The 18,641-nt window shown below is 54.4% G+C and overlaps 1 protein-coding gene across 6 annotated transcripts in view; it reads right to left on the minus strand.

The window, feature by feature from the left end:
- PLXNA1 (plexin A1) overlaps positions 1-18,641 on the minus strand; it is a 409,775-nt gene that overhangs the window by 62,860 nt on the left and 328,274 nt on the right. For all 6 annotated transcript variants that reach the window (XM_050958495.1, XM_050958499.1, XM_050958500.1 and 3 more), the window contains 9 exons: positions 16,226-16,377; positions 15,227-15,347; positions 14,423-14,559; positions 13,287-13,454; positions 11,782-11,875; positions 10,603-10,842; positions 9,540-9,683; positions 6,435-6,669; positions 4,281-4,423 (listed from right to left, as the gene is read on the minus strand). In XM_050958495.1, coding sequence (XP_050814452.1) covers positions 4,281-4,423; positions 6,435-6,669; positions 9,540-9,683; positions 10,603-10,842; positions 11,782-11,875; positions 13,287-13,454; positions 14,423-14,559; positions 15,227-15,347; positions 16,226-16,377 — 1,434 coding nt within the window. The remainder of the gene's footprint in view (positions 1-4,280; positions 4,424-6,434; positions 6,670-9,539; positions 9,684-10,602; positions 10,843-11,781; positions 11,876-13,286; positions 13,455-14,422; positions 14,560-15,226; positions 15,348-16,225; positions 16,378-18,641) is intronic.

Consider the following 18,641-nt stretch of genomic DNA (forward strand, 5'->3'; position numbering starts at 1 on the left):
CAAGCCTCACCTCTTAGGCCCAGCTCTAGTCTGGAAGCTTTGCCCAGCGAGCTAAGTTCGCTGGGGCTACCTAAACAGACAGGAAAGCGGGACGCTGGCCGGTAGCACTGAGAGTACAACAGAAACATCAGCTGCATTCTCACTGGTCTGGCTCTGTCACAGCTGGGGCATCATGGCTGAGCAATGGGACTTCAGATACGTCCCCTCCTCCCCTCCTCACCATTCAGGGGCTGAGCTTGAAACAGAGAAAGTGAGAGGGCGGAGCCTAGAACTGCTCTGTCATGCTGGGCAAAGAGGAGTGCCATTGGGTAGGGCAATTTTCACAAGCAGCTCATGACCTCCCCCTGAAAATACTTCATTTATAACGGAAACAAAGAGACCTTTGTCCAGCAGTACCTCTACACTATACACCCATGTGTGTCTTATACCCCCTACTGGGCCTCAGCCCGAGAGCTGTCGCTGGGTTAACCCCGCGACTATGAGTACAGGTCCTTGTGAAGAAAATCCATCTTCTCCAGATCTCCCCAGCTCCTCCTGCCCTGCTCTGTCCCCACACCTCTCTCTCATGCACAGAGGGAAGGGCAGCACTGTCTATGGCTGCGGAGCCAGACATGGGTTCTTCTATTTAACCTGAGTTGACAAATAATACTTCTCCTCTGCAAGAGGCAAATAGTGAGAGGCTGAGCCCAAGATTCCCACTGTGCCCCCGAGTTACTCAGCCAGCCCACGTGTGGCTCCCGTCACTAGCTAAGGCTGCCAAAGCCACGGGAAGACTCCACCAGTAAAGGGTCTGCCCTGCTCATTAGCTCACACCCAACACACAGGAGTTCATTCATCTATCTAGTACTTAGATACTCATCACCATAGCCTCTGAGCGCCCACCTTCCCTTTATCCTCACCACACCCTGCTGTCAGCCAGGCACTGCACCCAGGTGTCCCAAGTCCAAGCTGCAGGCTCCTATCCCCTAACCCATTCTGCCTGTGAGGGGGACTCACTCCCTTCTCTCACGACTGTCAACTGTCATCTACAGGGGCGTCTGGGTTGGGGGAACATTCATGCCTGTGTCAGATCCAGGGGAGCAGAAGGGGACAATGGAACGGGCCCGGTGAGCTTGGGAATAGAGAGCCAGCAGAGGCAGCAAGATAGTTATGAAGAGGCAGCCCCCTCATAGCTCTTAGTAGCAGGTTTATTCGCCAAGAATTAGCCCCTCCCCACCGAAGGCCCAAGCTGACTAAAGCCCTGGTTACAATGGAAAATGAGAAAGGGTTAGGGTCTCTCTGACCTCTTCATCTTGTGCTGTGAAGCACAGGGGGGAAAGACACCTTTGTGCTGTGTGGTAACAGTACAGTGCCCTACAGCCAGGCCAGGACTGTCTGAGCCTCCTGCAAGCCTGGGGGAAGGTAGATCCATGAACACTGGGACTCTGTGGTGAAAGCCAGGATAAGTGCTCCCCACCCCCCACAACACTGGGGGTAGGGACTAAAGGGAGCACGGGAGATAGAACTACAACCCACCCCACTGAGAGAGCCAGGTAACAGTAGCAGCAGCCATCTGGGTTACAATGAATGCATGTGCATTTGCAGTTGTAAGGGGCTGATTCCCTGTAATTAATAACTCTGCATCCTGCACCAGGGCCGATTACTTCTCCTAAACATGTTCTGAAGTCTATGTCAACATTAATTACTGTGTCCGGTCAGCAGCGAGGGGAAGCTAAGGTCACCCCACACCACTCCAATCAAGAGCAACGTTGGTACTGAGGAAAACCAGAAGCCAATTTATGTGCACTTGCATGCACTAAATTAAGCAGACACTGTGAGGCTGGGAGGGAAGGAGGAGCTGGTTTGGGGAGCAGGGGGAGATGGGACAAGATGCTCTTCTGCAGGGACGAGCCATGGAGCTGGGAAGGTGGATGATGTCGGACAAGTCTGCTGGAAATGAGCAGCCAGTCATGCATCAAACAAACCCAATTGAATAAATCAAGTGCAACAGAAAATGACAGCGGCAATGATATTAATACAAATATTGATATTAATGTCAGTGAGTGTGGTAGCCATGCAGTGGCCTCCCTGTGCTCACGTTGACCTGCACGTGGCAAGATGCATCACAGAGGGACAAGCTGGTGTCGAAGACCATGTGCTCAGGAGCTGTGGAGAAGGGGCAGCATAAATGCAGCCATGCTTGTCTTAGACTAGGAAGTGAAGCCCCCGCAGATATGCAGAGACCCGTCTTGATCATGCTGGTGGTCTCCAGGTCCCAGTTAAAAGGAAGGGCAGGTGTAGTCTGCTCCACCTAATGCAGATGAGGTGTGGCCCAGGCTCTTGCCCAGCTGCCAGCGTAGGCCTAGCTGGGTGAAACGTGGTCAGTGCAGCCGCAGAGGAATAAAGTGGAGTGTGGAAGGTGGCAATGCAGGTCTGTGGCAGGGAATGAAAGAGCAACACTTCCCAGAGGGGAAGCGGGTGGCAAGCACACAGCCCTAGGAGTGCTATAGCTAGGCCGCAGGGTCACCATCCTGGAGACAAGGTGAGGGATAAGATGGGGACAACAGTGATGGAAGCAGCTGCTGGTTGGGTGATCTGTGGTCCCCCAGAAGGACGGGAACAGGTTGAGCCCATGCTTCAGTGTCTGGGAGAAGCCAGCTGGTGAAATGTATTATCGCTCTATGGCTGCAATGACCTTCTCACTGCAGGGCAGAACAATACCAGCAGCACAAGGGTTAGAGTCTCGGAATCACCAGCAAGAGAGATGAGCCAGGCCTAGTCAGCAGCACCAGCCCCACTCCCTGAGACCAACACTGGATGCTTCTCTACTGTGTGTTTCCTAGTACATTGTCCACTCAGAGTTTCCAGTGTGCCAAGCCAGGAGACTCCTGCCATTTCCTCAGGAGACTATTCCACAGGCCAGCAGATCCAGCGATCAGAAAAACAATCCTGCGCTTTTCTTACCCAACGTCATCCCATTACACCTCATTATACTCCCTCCCCTAAACTGCCCCAGACAGCTCCTCTGCTTCCCTGAGGTTTCCCCTTCACCTGTCTCTAGATGGGTCCACCCTCCCTCCTCCTGTCGCCATTCAGCCTCGCTATGCACTTAACTCTTCCAAACTTTCCTCTTTCTGTTGCTCTTCCCTGAATTCCCTCCAATTTGTCAACATCTATCTGGTACCAAGGGTACCGAGAACTGTACTGACTGCCCGAGGCACTGTCTCCCTGGAGCCGCACAGACAGGGACTGGCTCCTCTGGACTCTGGGGATGAGATAGGAACATAAGAATTGCCTGATTGGATCAGGCTGGTGGCCCACCTCCAACAAAAGCTAGTACCAGATGCTTTAGAACAAGGTGAAGAAACACTATGATGGACATTTGTGGAATAACCTGACTACAGAGGAAGTTCCTTTTTAACTCTTGTCACTTAACGCTATACTCCATCTGTTCTCAGTGGGGGCTGAGTGCTTTTGAAATCTGGCCCTTAGCACCTAGCTAATTGCCCTGAAGCTTGGGGGTTTATATCCCTTTTAAAGACATTTTGTTCCTCTCTAACATACCTGTGGATCTTCTCATTATCTGTAGAAATAGCTAATCCTACTTTGAACCCTGCTAATTGTTGGCCTCAGTGACATCTGTGCCAATGAGCTCTGCAGGTTAATGATACACTGTGTTAAAAAATACACAGCCCAAGATTGCATTGGGTTCCTCTGCTATGCTGCACTGCAGTCCTGTAAGCTCTCATCCCTCGGTTAAGGAGTCACAGGGCACCATAGCAGAACAAACCTCTCTATCCAAGAGAGGAAACCCCAGTGTCACCCAGCTTTACCATGGGGGTCCTGGAGGACCAAGAGGGAGGTTTCAGAACATTGTACATACAATCTCCTCAGTCGCTTCTGGCTGGAAAACCCAGATGTTACAAATCCAGACCCCAAGAGCTCAGGCAGAGGACACTGCATGGACAGGTTGCCATGAAGAATGCTCCTCCGTGGTCTGTAAAGAACATGGACTGTTGCCAGAATAAAGTCTCTGCCCACTGCAGTATGTTGCAATCTCCTTGGATGGGTGGCCAGAGTCATTCCTGAGCCAGTCATCTCTCCCCACCCATTGCTGAGCCCAGACCTGTGAGTTCCCATCATTCACTGAAACTTCCAAGACTTCCTCACTAAAAATGAAGGTAGAAGGTGCAACGGTGAACCCTGCAGCAGACGGGCATGAAGTGCAGCTCCCAGAGGCAGGTGTCCCCAGGGTGAAGCATCAGAGAGACAGACAGACACACATACACACATTACCACACCTCCATCTCCTTCAGCACAGGATGGTCTTCTATCCCGGGGAAGAGGACCCTCATGGCGTAGGTGCGATAGTCCAGGAAGGGGATGCCAGCCCCGTCTAAGTCGTTCGTCAGCTCGTGGATGTCTGTCTGCAGTTCAGCAAAGGCTGAGATGGAAAGAGCAGAGTTGTGTTAGGGGACTATGGGCCTGCAGGAGGTCAATAGGTGAGGTCAGGTTGGGCCCTAGAGCTACCACACTGGTGCCAGCAAAATACAAGAGCCCCACAGATCTAGAATAGTGCAGGCTGCCCTCTGTCCCTAGCACTGGTAATCAGATGGGCTCAAGGCAATTTACAGACATCAGTTAGCTCAGTCTCACACCACCCTGTCAGGAGGGGCAGTGCCCTTATCTCCATTTTACACATGGCAAAGCAGAAGCACAGAGAGGGGACATGACCTCCCCGGGGTCACACAGCAAATCGGTGGCAGAGCCGGGAATAGAACCCAAGAGTCCTGAAGCCTCAGCCTGTCGACTCTAACCCCCTTTCTATGTGCACATATGTAAGAAACCTGTAGGCGGCTGTGAATGACAGGGCAGAGATGCTGGGCGAGAGAGAGGTTTAAACCACAAGAATGTTCTCATTTCATTCTGACCTAAATAACATTAGAGAGAAAAGCCCAACACAAACCCAGCACCCTGGGGTAAGAACAGGCACAGCCTGAGCTCTTGCTAGACAGAGGGGGGAAATGGTGTCCTGTGCCTTTAATGGTACCCATGGGGGAAGGCTTTGGGGATGGAGGGGAATCTCTAGTACTGTATAAGGGAAAGAGAAAAAAACAGAGAAATCAAATTAACAGCACTTTAAAGGGAGCTGGAAGCTAGGCAGAGGGTTGCAGGCTTGTCAGCCTGATGGGAAAAAACAAACGTCAGCTTGAAAGGCTCGCTATCTTATCTGTAACTAGAGGGACTAGAAAAGAGAAAAGGCAGGGAAGAGATTGCGCCTTTTAATTAAAAGCAGATCCTTTTATCTGCCAGCTGTGGAAGAGGAGACGAGATCCCCTCCACCCTCCCCTCTCTCTGTCACTATTGCCATCTACATGGATTTTTAGGGTTTTTTTCTTTTTTATTATCTCGTTCTAGGTGCCCGCTTCTCCCTCAGCCTCTGGGTTGGCTGCAGTTGGCAGGGTCACGGCCCCAGGCACTGGCTTGTGGCGATAATGGGCAATTAGGTTTTATCGGCAGGATCATAAGAGGCATTCTGTCCAATTTCGCAGCATCCCTCTGTCACATGATGAGAGACTCAGAGCCCTTTTCAGGCAGGTTTCTCTACCCTCTTTTGTCCTCTTTTACACTTTAAAAACATAAAATCCTTAACCGAAAAAATAAATCCTACTAAAAATAAGTTAAGTTCCCCCCCCAACAAAGTCACTTTGCCTGCTCGGATCTCCGGTCCCAAAGGTGGCTTAGAGCAGGGGAAGATCCCTGTAGATCAGGAGCATGAGACCCACAGCACTGGGACGAGAGGGCAGATTTACCAGGCTGTTTTGACATGGTACTTGCAGAGCAGGAGACTGGCGGATATGAAAGAGAAGGGAGCACATAGGAAACACCTGTCCAGCAAAGACCCTTGTGCCATAAGACCAGGATGGTGCATTGCAACATACTGTGCTGTCACTGTGGTGAGACCATACATCAGCCCTTTGTCATATACGGGTGGGTTCCTTGTCCCACGCTGGGACCAGATGTTGTTAACGGACACATCAAGAGCTAGAACAAGCCGCGGCACTCAGGATAGGGACCTGCTGCCTGCAAATGCACACGCAGCACCCTATGGGAATGCAGAAGCAACAAGGGAAAGGACCTGACAATGCTGGAGAGGGTGGGGGCTTTCATGGGAGTCTCTATAGAAATGAGCCTGCCAGTCTGCCTGTCTGCATGTGAACATCAACACCCTGAACATCTGACCTGGGAATCTTGGCTGAGCGATCATGGATGTCCATGGTACTGCTGCCTCCTTCACCAAACAGTAGGGTGTGAACAGAGTGTCTTGGAGCAAACACAAGAGGAGAAACCAACAACCCAGAGGGGGCAGAGCTGGCAAGGCAGGTGAAGGGGCTGAGAGGTGGGGACAGGCTGAAGCTGGGAAGCCGTGGGGAGAGAAGCAGAGATTGACTCACCCTCCTTGCACTCCAAGGCCACGCGGGACTCCAGGTTGTCCATCTGCAGCTGCAGGCGTTTCAGGGTGCGGTCGGCATCCCGGGACTTGCGCTTGTAGGCGATGAGGACGATGATGATGATGAGCAAGAGGAGGCCGCCTCCGCCACCGATCCCGATGATGGCAGGCAGTGTCAGGAGGCTGTCTGAATAGATCTGCAGCGTCCCCGGGGAGAACTCAAACCCTCCAGCCTTGATCTGAGCCGCATGGGAGGGAAAGGGCTTCACGTTAGTGCTAAGAGCTGGCGAGTGGCTCGCCTCCCTGTTGAGAGGGCTCTGTGCCCCCTTCTTCCACCCACCTGCCACCCTACAGGCTGGGGGATGCTATACAAAGAGAGAACTGCAGAGCCCCCGGCCGACTCTCATATGCCCCAAAACACATCTGGGGACAGGAGGGTTTGGCAGCTGAGTGAGTCAGGGAGACTTCCCATTGGCATGGGGAAAAGGTCAAGAGTGGGTTTAGCTCGGGGGTGTGGGTCAAGGCACCTCTCCTAACTGAGGCAGGTTGTGATCAGAAGGGTTTTTCCAGCTGGAAAGGGGCAGGGAGGGCCTGCCACCACCACTGGAGCTCATCAGACCCCCATGACATCCCCAGGAGCCAACTAGGGAAATGTGGTCTAGGTGAAATGACTGTCAGGGGGGTGGACAATGGAGGTTGGAAAATCATAGAGTAGCTTTCAGTGGTTCACTGCCACTGGGAGGGCTATCTAGTGGGGGCGGCAGGAGTCTGTCCTGGGTCCGGAACTGTTCCATATTTTCATTAATGACTTGGACAATGACCAATGAGGAAAGGTTAAAAAAACTGGGCATGCTTAGTCCTGAGAAAAGCAGACTGAAGGGGGGACCTGATAACAGTCTTCACATGTCAAGGGCTGTTATTCAGAGGACTGTGATCAATTGTTCTCTGTGTCCACGGAGGGTAAGACAAGAAGGAGCTTAATCTGCAGCCAGGGAGATTTATGTTGGATATTGGGGGGAAAGGTCTGACTCTAAGGGTAGTTAAGCTCTGGAATAGGCTTCCAGGGAGCCTATCCCTGTCACTGGAGGTTTTTCAGAACAGGCTGGACAAACACCTGTTGGGATGGCCAAGGTTTACTTAGTCCTGCCTCAGTGCAGTAGGCTGGACTAGATGACTACTTGAGGTTCATTCCAGCCCTACTTTCTATGATTCCCTCTTTAAAGGGGCGGTGGGGGGGGAAGCGACCCTGCCTTCCCCTTTCTTGTTGGGGAGGAGGTGCATGCTGGAATGGGGTTCTCAGAAAGCAGAGACCCCCAGACCGCAGGATCTGTGTCCACACAGGTGGCATATGTCCAAGGTGTGTAATAGGAAGGTCAGATCATTATCATGCCAGCCTGGGCAGAGCCCAGTGAGTAGTGAACCCTCACTTCCGAGGTACACTGACACCAGAAGATAGTTTGGAGGAGGCTGTGGGGCAGGCCGCAGAGCAGGTGCGGGGACTACAATGCAAGGGGCTCCTCCGAGTGCATGCAGAGCTTTAATGGGATGCAGAAGACATGCTGGTGTGTTGTCAGCGCCTGTGAGGAGTTTGATGTCTCATTCAGACATTACAATAACAGATGGGATGTAAAGTGAGTTCCCTGATGGATGAGGAGCCTGGGGGGACTGTTTTGGGTCCCTTTCAAATACACAAGGCTGCACTGAGACCCTGAGCGCTGCTGCTGCTGAGCTACAACCTGACAAAGAATCTTACTTAAAGCTAACCCAGGAGCTGGGGGACGTGAGGGGGAGAGAACCCCTTGACCATATGGCTCAGACTGAGTCTCCTGCGGCCAGTAGGGAAGGAATGGAGCTGGCAGATCCAGCCAGGCCCACCCAGAGTGTGGGTAACAATGGAGCGTGCTTGTGGCGGGTTGGCTGGGGCACTCAGCCCCTCTGAACAGACTACTGGGGGTGGGGGACCAGGCACTAGGGAGGCAGGAAGCCTGGGGTTTCTCCCAGCAGATCTAAGCCCCTGCATGTGCACATAATCCGGTGTTGATGAGCTCTTACCCAACAGGAACCAGTGGTCAGCTGGCGCCAGGCAGGGGGTGAAAGGGGAAGGGCCCCTGCATGCTCTCCAATGTACGCCAGAAGGGGATTAAGCCCCTCTGTCTCCAGGCACTGCCCCCTGCTAAGTAAAAGGGGAGCCTAAAGTCCCAGGCTGAACATGAGCTACCGCTGGGCATACGATGTCCCCAAAGTGACCATCGGTGAGCACCGTGCCAGGTCAGGTGCCTTGGGAGGCCCCCAGGAACAAGGATCTTTACAGAGCCCAGTGCCCTAGCCTGCAGAGGAACAGCACATCAGCAATGCACTCAGCTTAACAGGCTACTCTATCCCTCATGGCAGCATGGGCTGAGCCAGAGGGGAGCGGCCCAGGGGAACTAGGCATGTTTAGGGTTACATCATCATCAGAAAGTTTCATTAGGTACGGCAGAGCCCCCAGCTGGAGGGGATTGAGGCAGTGGGGTTTAGCAGGGCGCCATGCCAGAGGGAGTGGAAGGGGGCATGGCACAGCCCATTCACTAAAGGAGGATGGGGTACGGCAGGGCCGCATGCAGGACAGGGCTGGAATTCAACAGGGCCCCATGCAGGAGGGAATTGAGGGCTGGGGTATGGCAGGGTGCTATGAAGTAGGGGGTTGGGGTCCAGCATGTCAGCCCATGCCTCACCCTCCACACACACATGCACACAGTTGCTGTCAATGGCAGAGTTGTGATTCTTGGTAACTTGGGCTGCTTTTACGACTGGATGCCACCAGGCACATCCCCAGTGCTGCACGCAGGCTGCTGCCCAGGGGACTCCCCTTGGGTCCTGCTACAGAAAGTGCTCCCAGCTGGGGCGGGGAAATGCAGCTATCACTCAGAACTCAGGTGGGACCCAACAAGGGTTGATAAACCATATCCCAGCTCTGCTTTGGAGCTGGAGGCTCTTTGTCTCGGGCCCCAGCCACACGAGGCTTGTTCAGCGGGAAGAACAAGTGCCCAGTGCATGGCTTGGTGCAGTCCTGGCAGCACCTGCGGGGATGCCAGGGCCCAAAAAGGCCCGTTGGGGCGGTTAGCAGTACCGTGACTTTGTGCTGTCCTGTGAGGTTTGGCGACTCGCACAAGAGCTGAGTCTCGGAGACAGTCAGGGCGCAGGGAGTGTCACCAATCAGCACCGTGTAGTTCAGCCGGGAGTTACCAGCAGCCGGCGGGAGCAGGTTCCGGCCCTTTAAGGGAACAAGGAGTGAGATCATTAGTTCTCCCACAGCGGGATTCTCCCATTACCAAGCAAATTCTCTTCCTCAGCCTTCTAACCCCAGGGAGAGCAGGAGGCTGCAGGGATCCTTCCGCTTCGCTGTAGTCTCTGATACAGGTCCAACAAGAAGTGAAGGGGGAGTGGGAATCTGAGCCAAGGAGACACAAAGAAGATGCACCCAGAATGGGCCAAATCCTGGGGCACGCTCCCTGATTGCAGTGCAGTTACCCCACGGATGACTTTGTCCCTGAGCTCTGAGAGGAGGGACGCCCCTCCCACCCATGGAGACACAGGGTTAACTGGGGGTGCCCTCGTCTAAAACACTCCAGATCCCTTCTGCAAGGCTCTAAAGGTGCCACATACTCACCCGCCCCATGGGGATAATTAAACCAGGGCTTCGTTACCTGGGGAGCGCGACCCCACCGGTGCCAAGGGGTCCCAACCACGCTGCCCTTCCCGTACTGCTGAGGGGGAGAGAGAGAGTTTGGAAAAGGGAGACCCCGTGATTTCCATCTCCGTGGAACACACTCCTTTGCGTACCTCCTGCAGCAGACCCCAACTGCATCAGCCTTTACCTATAGCCAGAAAATCCCACCTGTTCTGCAGGCAGAGGGTTTGTAAGGGCACAATGGGGTTCTATGGCTCTCCCACTGCTGGGCATGGAATACCACCCCTTCCCCACTTACCTGGCCGGGAGAATCCATTTAACCCCCAAGAGACCAGCTGCCAGGTCAGCAGCTCTGACTCTGAACTGGTCCATTCCATCCCCGTTGGAGTTCTCTGACCTGCTGTACAGGCACTGCTGGCCCAGGGTGGAAAAGGAAGCCAGAGATCTGAGGCTGCAATAGGGCAGCACAGGCAATGGGGGAGAAGAGCTGTGAGGGGCTTACCTTGAGGATAAGGGGAGAGCTGGGCTTGAGCTCCAGCATGCCAGAGGGGCTGAGGGGCTCGAAGACGGGGTCCGGATAATAGACGAAGCTGGTGGTATTAACAATCAGCAGGGCCTGGACATTATCCATGACAAAGCCAATCTCATCTGGGCGGTCACCGATCTCCGGGGGGCTCCGAGACGGGTTGTCGATGGATGGAGCATAGCACAGCATGGTGGTGTCATTGTAGACAGTACAGTTCTACAGAGGGGACAAGGCACCAAGGCTGATCAGACAGTCTCCCATCATCTCAGGCTGGGATAACATCTGATCTCACAAGCTAAGTTGACTCAAGAGTGCTCAGTCCCAGGAAGGAAGACCCCCCTGCAAGAAGTAGTTGTGCTGAATCTGTCAGGGGCACTCTTCCCTCCGAATCACCCCCGAACCTAAGAGGTGTGGTGCTGTTGGAAGCCCGTCTTGTAACGGAGACGCAAAACCAAAGTACTGAGCACTTGTGGCCATTCAAAATCCAGTGACATTTTGCACAATGGCTGGTGCTGGGCCACACTCCATCCATAATCCCACCTTCCCACTGCTCCCAAGTGAAATGGAATATAAAGTGGAGCCCTTATATCTTCCCTCACCGCTTGAGCATTGCCTGTCAGCTCCCCCCGAACTGCCAGCGGGATACCGGATTCTTCTCCACTTCCTGTCCTAGACTGTACTGTAGTGTTGCTGTGCAACACCTCATGTTCCATCCCAGAATTGGCTGCATTTCAGTGCTGGGTGAGGAGACTCCTGTGTGCATGGGGCTTGATTTTCAGAGAGTGGATGTAAGGAGAGACCCTGCCAGGGACTGGAGCTTTGCTGTCCCCCGTCGGTACCATTTCTGCTTCCAAAGCACTTTCATGAAACAGCATCCAGTTCCCCACTCCTCTCTCTCTCTCCAGATCGCTAACCCCATCCAGTCACTTTCTCCCTCACCAGTGACAGACCTGTTTTGGCCCCTCCCCAGGTAAGACCCAGCTGGCTTGGTGTCTCTCTTCTAATGACTGAGAGTGTCAAAGTCACAGGTACAAAGGGGAGGTGGCAGAACTGCTTTTCACTGGTGTCCTGCATGGAAGAAAGGAGATAGGACTCTTTGCCCTCCCTCCCCAAACCAGGCACAGGGCCTCTCCAGACAGCTGAAGATCTACTTACGTTCTCCCTCTCAGCGCTGCCGTACTTGGCACGGATCCTAGGCTCTTTGATAGTGGCCAGGTTGGTGCCTATCACAGTCAGCAACGTCCCACCACTAGGAGGCACAGAGAGAAAGGAGTCAGAAGAGGCTGTTCTGGCACAGGGCACCCAGGCACTGGTGAAGGTGGGCACATGCCATCGCTGCCTATCTTGGAACCTGTCCCAAGGGACTCGCTTGTAATACTGGAATATGGGATCGTCTCTCCCAACTCCAGTTTGGAAACATCCCAGCAACCCATCAGCATGGGCCAGGTTCTGCCATTGGGAACAATGTGCCCACCTCACTTATGGCACCACGCTGGCTTCTGTCCACGCAGCAGGAACGGCTGACTTCCACCTTCAGCCACAGCGGCAGATCGGCCAGAGGCTTCCATTTGAAACAACAACGCTCCCGTGGACCATTCCCATAGCGCTTGCCCACTGCCACCTCCTGGTGAGCAGTGCACTGAGAGCATGGCACAGAACCTGGCTGCTTTGGGCAAGTTCTCTGCTGTGCCTGTCGGCTTCCTGCTGCTGGAAGGTGCTGGGTTTGCAGTCCTGGCGACTGCAGTTCTCTGCAAGCTCACAGAGCAGCTACAGCAGGTTGCCATAGGGCAAGCTTCCCTCCGCCACAGAACTCTGGGATGTGTGGGGAATTCAGTCTCCAACGACCCACTCAAGCCTTGGCCACTCTGCTGAGGCAGCCACCAGGGTGCCGATTGGGGGTGGGTTCTGGAACATGTACACCTGCCTACCAAGGGGTGAGACCCTCCCACCCCATCTTAACACAGGTCCCCAAAGCGGCAGCAGCTGAGAATGTCCAGGGTACATTCCGACTGCCAACCTCCCTTGGCCATCCAGTGAGACCCAGAGGAGTTTGGAAGTCAGAAATGGAAAAGCGCACCCAGGTATGCTCTGGGGGCCAGGACAGAGCCTTTTCTGGGTCTTTGCTTTAAATGCCACAGAGCAGCAGGTCTTCCCCTCAGGCTTCTTGGGGAGCCTGCAGTTTAATCGAGTCCTTACCTTCCGCTCCAGTCAATTCAAGCCTTTTAACAGCACATATAAACACTTCAGAAATCCCCTGGCGGAAATACTTTCATGTTATTCACTGCAGCCAAATGCCAGGCTGATAGCCCTCTCCTCTTCTGCCTCTGCCAGTCTAAGTGCTGCAATTCCAGGAGTGTGCTGAGGCCAGGTACCATGCCAGGCACCTCTGGCTACTCCTGCTTTCCTCCCAGTGCTCTGCAGTGTGTCCTGTAGCCAGCCCTCCAATGGCCTATGGTGGCAGTGCCCAGGGGTCCTGGTTGGAATGGAAGCCCAGGCCTGCTAGGCGCTGTGCAGACATATCAGATGCATGATCCCTGCTCTGAAGAGCTATGCGAGGGCCTCACCTCTCACATATACTCAGCATACACTCACATCTGCTAGGGCTCATGAGTAATTCCTCCCCCGGTGAGCATGAGGATCCCTGCCCTCTGCAGATTTACCTGTTGATGCTCCACTCTGGGTCTATCTTCTGGATGGTGGGGTCCTCTGTGTAATTGTACTTCACCTCGGAGTTACTCAGCTCGGCCCGGTTGATGTTGATGAGGATGGGTGACCCGCCAGGGCTCTGGCCTGGTGGCGTCCGGCACCGAATCTCCCGAGCGTTCCTCCTAGGGACAAGGGAGAAGAGCCATCAGATATCGAGGAAGCTCTGAGCATCTCTGGCTATGGGGAGGGGCAGGACAGAATCTCACTCTGAGCTGCACACTGAGCGCCAGACTCTATTTGATGGTACCAGCCCTCGCGGGCACCCTCCACCTCCTCCTACCCTAGAGGAGGGCCCAGCACTCAGTGCTAGAGGCGGGACAGAAAGCCACCAGCCCAGTTGCACAGGTGACACACTTGTGTTGGAGAGCATCCCCCTGTCAGTTCAAAACACAACTTCACCCGCCAGCCACGGGACCTCTGGGCTGGGAAGTTTCTGGCAATCAGAAAGGGAGCCCTGTGGGGTGTCCAGGACAGCCTCATCAATGCTCAGTTCTAGCCACGGCCTCCAGCTAGGGGATGGGGTGCACTTTGGAACCTGCTGACACCGCTCCTGGTCCCACCAGCCTTGGGCAAACCCAGCAGTGACAGCGCCCGAGCACTGCCTGCTATCTCTACCCATCTCCCCCCTCTTTCCCCGGGGAACTGCTGGTGAAATTGTCAGTTAAGAGAGAGAAAAATAAAACAAAAGGCAGAAGGAGAAGCCAGCACGACTCCCGAGCGTTCCCCATCGCGCGGCTGCTGCAAACAGCAGCGATTAGGGCTGATAACCAGTAATTACCGCAGGAAAATATTTAAAGAGCCGCTCCATTATCATCCCTAATCTAAAAATTATCCACTTCATGCCTCAGGGCTTTGTGATTTTAGAGACAAACTCCTCATTCTCTGGTCTCTTTCAGGATCCTTGGAAACAGAAAAGCCAGGATTTTGAGGGAGAAATTCCACAGGAATCTGGCAAAGGCACCTCACTCCAGTGCCCTCACTGCACCCCCAACATGGCTGTGGGTCCACTCCCCAGTCTCTCCACACAGCCCAGGGATCATACCTGACTTTCCAGCCTGCCCCAGCGATCCCCTGTCCATGGAACCCCTACCATGAAAAGACACAAGGTCGTCCCCCGATGGTCACTGTGACATCACTGCCTGCATTGAGATGGTTACCCTCAATGCTAATCCAGGTGCCCCCAGAGAGGGGACCCCAAGCCGGAGTCACACGGTAGAAAGTGGGCGTCTGTCAAAGAAAAGCAACAAATCCAGCAATTCAAGCGTGAGCAGCGAATGACAAAGTGCAGAGCCAGAAACTGCACGGGGGGACGATGGTGAAGGGGGCAGCTATTGGAGCAAGATGTGCAGGAGGTGGGAAGTAGCTGTCGGACAGCAACAACGCACTGAAGTTAAGGCTGGTGTCTAGAGGAATCCCATACCCAGCTGAAACTGCAGAGGTGATTTTAGAGAGGCAGAGCAGTTAGCTGAGATTTGACCAAGACACCCCAACTCTTGACAAGAACCCCATGGGATCTATAGTGACCAGGGCGAGAAACCTGTTTTTATTGTCCAGCCAAAAAATGGTGCTTCCAAGCAGCAAAGTGTCAACTCAGCAAGACGCATTGTGTCTGGAATCACCGGCTCTGCTTCCTGGAATGTCTGGGTATTCCTAGGTCTCCCATCCAAGTCCAGAGCCAGCCCATCCCTACTTAGCTTGGGAGAGTGACAAGGTTGTAAACCAAGGTGGGCTCTTTGCAGGCTTCAAACTGGGACCATGTCCACCCCTCCTCCCCACTCCCCAGAGATTTGTTTCTATGAGCTCTGGTGCCCCTGGGAGGGAGCGGGATTGGTAACTACAGGTCAAGGGAGGCAGACATGCTGGGAGCCAGAGGGATAATACTGTATAACCTTACCACAAACGTGAAGCTTTTCGGGGATGTGGCCCTGTAGCTGGGGGAGCAGTCCCTGATGCACACCTCCACACGTGCATCGTGGGCTCGGCCTGTGCTGGCGTCTCCGATCTCACACACAATTCTAGGGGAAGCAGGAAGGGAGCTCTCAGTGCATTTGCCATGGTGAGGCTGCTCCACGGAGCTACACATGGATGCCCTGGAGCAGAGGGGCTGGGGAGCCGAGGGCAGGCCGGGCTGGGTGTGCATGTCTCCTGGAAGAGCAACTACCATGACGCTTGACTATAGGACCATGACTAGTTTTGCACAGCTCTTTCCTTGCCACCTCAGCCCTGCATTCTGATGGGCTGTTATAATTCACACAGACTAGCCCATGGAGATGCAGGAAGTTACAGCTCCCAGAAGTATGTGCTTGGAGGGGAAGGGATAGTCCAGCACTGATCAGCTGTCATTGGAGTAGATCTCATGGCACAAGCTGAAGCCCCTGGCTGCCAAGGAGCTCCATGTGAGCATGAGGACATGTGGAGATCTTCCCCAGAGAGCATGTGTCCCCCTTCACCTCTGTCCACAGCAAGCAGAGCCGCCCACTGGCTCTCTCCGACTGTTCAGGTTAGTCCTTCATTGCCGCCTAGCCCAGGGACAGGCTTGGGGGGGCTCATGGGACCAGAAGAGCTGGGTCGACAGCTTTCCGCTGACCGAGATCACAGCTCTAGGCTAGGAAGGCAGCAGGGGACACTAGGGCCAGTCTAGAACTGGCCAGCGTGGCCTGCGGGCTGGGTGGGTTTGCAGCTCTACAGGCAGTGTCAGAGCCAACTCTCTGCACTGGCTCGTCACGGGCTCTGCCCCTCGCTGTTCCAGCTCAGTGCTCCAGTGTTAACACCAGCTCCCAGCAGCGGGGGTGAGCACTCCCACGCAGAACACATGAACCCCTCCAACCTGGAGTCACTACCTCTGGCTAGCAGACCAGGGCACCCGACCGCCCCCTGCCAGTTGGGCACTTACTGCTCCGCGCTGATGTACTCGCTCTCGATGGGGGTGCACATCACTCTGCCGACCCGCACTCCCATGCGCACATCCTCAAACTTCAGGCCCAGATTCTCCCCGGTGATGGTCAGACGGGTCCCTCCCTGCCTGGGGCCTGTCTCCGGCGACAGCTGAGAGAGAGCAAAGCAAAGCTTGAATTGGAGGCAGCAAGAGGACAGGGAGAGGGCACTCTGGCCAAGGGTATGAAGGCAAATGCTTTGGGCTATGATAAAGGCCCAGGGGTTCTTACTGCGCACACAGAGCAGAACAACCCCCGCTCCCCCTTCACTCCGGGCTCCCCTGAAAGCCCCGCAGACAATAAGCTGCCTGGCACTTTGGTTATCTGCCTCGGGTGGCGGGGCAGTGGAATTAACCCTGTGCTCCAAGGAATCTGGGTCTTTCAAGGCACTGAGCCACCCCCCCTAACTCACAGGAACTCTGCACATGCCCACAAGCGCCTGCTGATGCATAAGCACAGACAGTCTGTAGGCCCAGCTGCACGGACAGCCATGGCTGCATGGGGTGCCAGGCCTTTGGGCAGATCAAAACACTGTAGAATCAGGACCACACCCTGGCCAGAGGACCAGCTCCACCACACTCCTGCTGCCCTGGCAAGGTCAGCAGAGGCCCCGCCGAGAGGCTGCTGCCCCTATAGGCAATGGACGCTAACCCCTCCCCCACAGGCACCCAGGCCCCTCTCAGCAAACAAAGCCTGAGCTGGCGCCAGCTGGGGAGAGAACGGAGCCCCTGACTTTGAGACAAGCCTCATTTAGCAGGATGATTCCCAATAAAGCAAACAGGTGTGGCCTGACAAAAGCCAGCACGATGACGGATGAGCAGAGAGGCGCAGGCCTACCACTGCTAACAAGGTAATTATGGGCAATTTTACACCAGATTTCACTGGCCCCCGGCACTCAGCACACACCTGCAGGCATTAAACAGAATTAATGGGGGAGTGCTGTGCTCCCATGCTGGGGGGCTGGGACATTGGGAACATGGAGCCTGGGGAAGGGAAGGCAGGAGGAGGCTGCCCCGGCAATTCCCATAGGCAGTGGATTCTTAGAGTGGAGCCAGTGGGGAGCGAGCTGACACGTTAATACAGGGGCAGCACCTTGACCCAAGAGCATACGTCTGACCTTCCCACACCCCAGCAGGGAGCGCTGGGAGAGATCGTGGCGCTGTCCTTGACAGCTCCAGGTTGCTATGGAGAAGGCCTCAATGCCAGAGCCAGCTCCTTCCTTTCAGAGAATTTTCTGTTCAAAGTCCTGGCTGGCCCTTTCCTCCCTCCTTGCCCCAAAGCTCATACCAGCTCCCTTTGGGGCTGCTGCAAAGCCAAGCTGGCCTATCCTATCTGCATTCATGGCAAACCTGGCCTGCTATAACTATGGGTCTTGGCTGCTTTATCAGCTGGGGATATCCCCCTCCTGGTGGTGGGTGTCCATTCGCTAGACACAACTTCTCCCCGGCCAAGAGCCAGGGCAGAGAGGAGCACAGGGAAGGAAGAGAACCAAGCAGTATCCAGCCCTGTCTCAATGCACCCCAGACGTGAGGAACTGCGCCAATCTAGGAGCAATTTCAGTAAGGCAATCTAGTTCCTCGCCACAGCAATAGCCACTGCAGGGTTACTAATCAGCACCTAGCATTCGCACACTGCATCTCATCTTCAAAGTGCTCTGCAAACATCTCCATGTACAACTAATGATGCTGTTCAGAACAAGTCCTAACTAATCACCCCCGACCGAGGCACAGGCTTGCTTCAGGTCAGCCGTAGAGCTGGTGGCAAAACCCAGGAGTCCTGGTTCCCATTCCTGCACTCTGACTCACAGGCCACGTCGCACGTTAACTCACAGCAGGCTCAGCGCAATCACATGCAGTGAGCCGGAATTTATACGACAGTAAAACTGATTTGGGCTTTGGGGTTTTGCTGTTTGCCTAAATTCAATCCAGCCCTCTGCTAAAGTCCCGGATCAGGACTCATTAAGGCAGCTGCAGCAGGCGATCAGATTTGTTCTCCCCTAAATTGGGCTCCACTGGGGCAGTTGGCGAGAAGCGGCTGTTTGTTCGGCATTTTTAAATTAGTGTTAAAAGCTGCCCCAGCGTGTTAGATTCCTCCTCCTCTGTGGTGAAATTGACAAAGGCCATGCACGGAGGGAGCAACAACCCCAGGAAAGAGATGACACCACTTGCACCGCTGCGTGGGAAGGTCACAGCTAAACAAGGCACATGGGAGCGAGAGCTGGCAGGGAGATCGGAGGCTCTCCCAAACTTCCCACCCCCAAATCCCCACCCACCCCAGCTCCAGCCCTGACAAACAACATTGCTCTTCTGCTAATTGGTTTCACAGGGTCCTTTTACATAAACCAGCAACTGGCTCCTCTGAGCGCAAGAGGAGTGC

This window comes from Gopherus flavomarginatus, chromosome 6 (genome assembly GCF_025201925.1).
Source record: "Gopherus flavomarginatus isolate rGopFla2 chromosome 6, rGopFla2.mat.asm, whole genome shotgun sequence".
Taxonomy (NCBI): domain Eukaryota; kingdom Metazoa; phylum Chordata; order Testudines; family Testudinidae; genus Gopherus; species Gopherus flavomarginatus.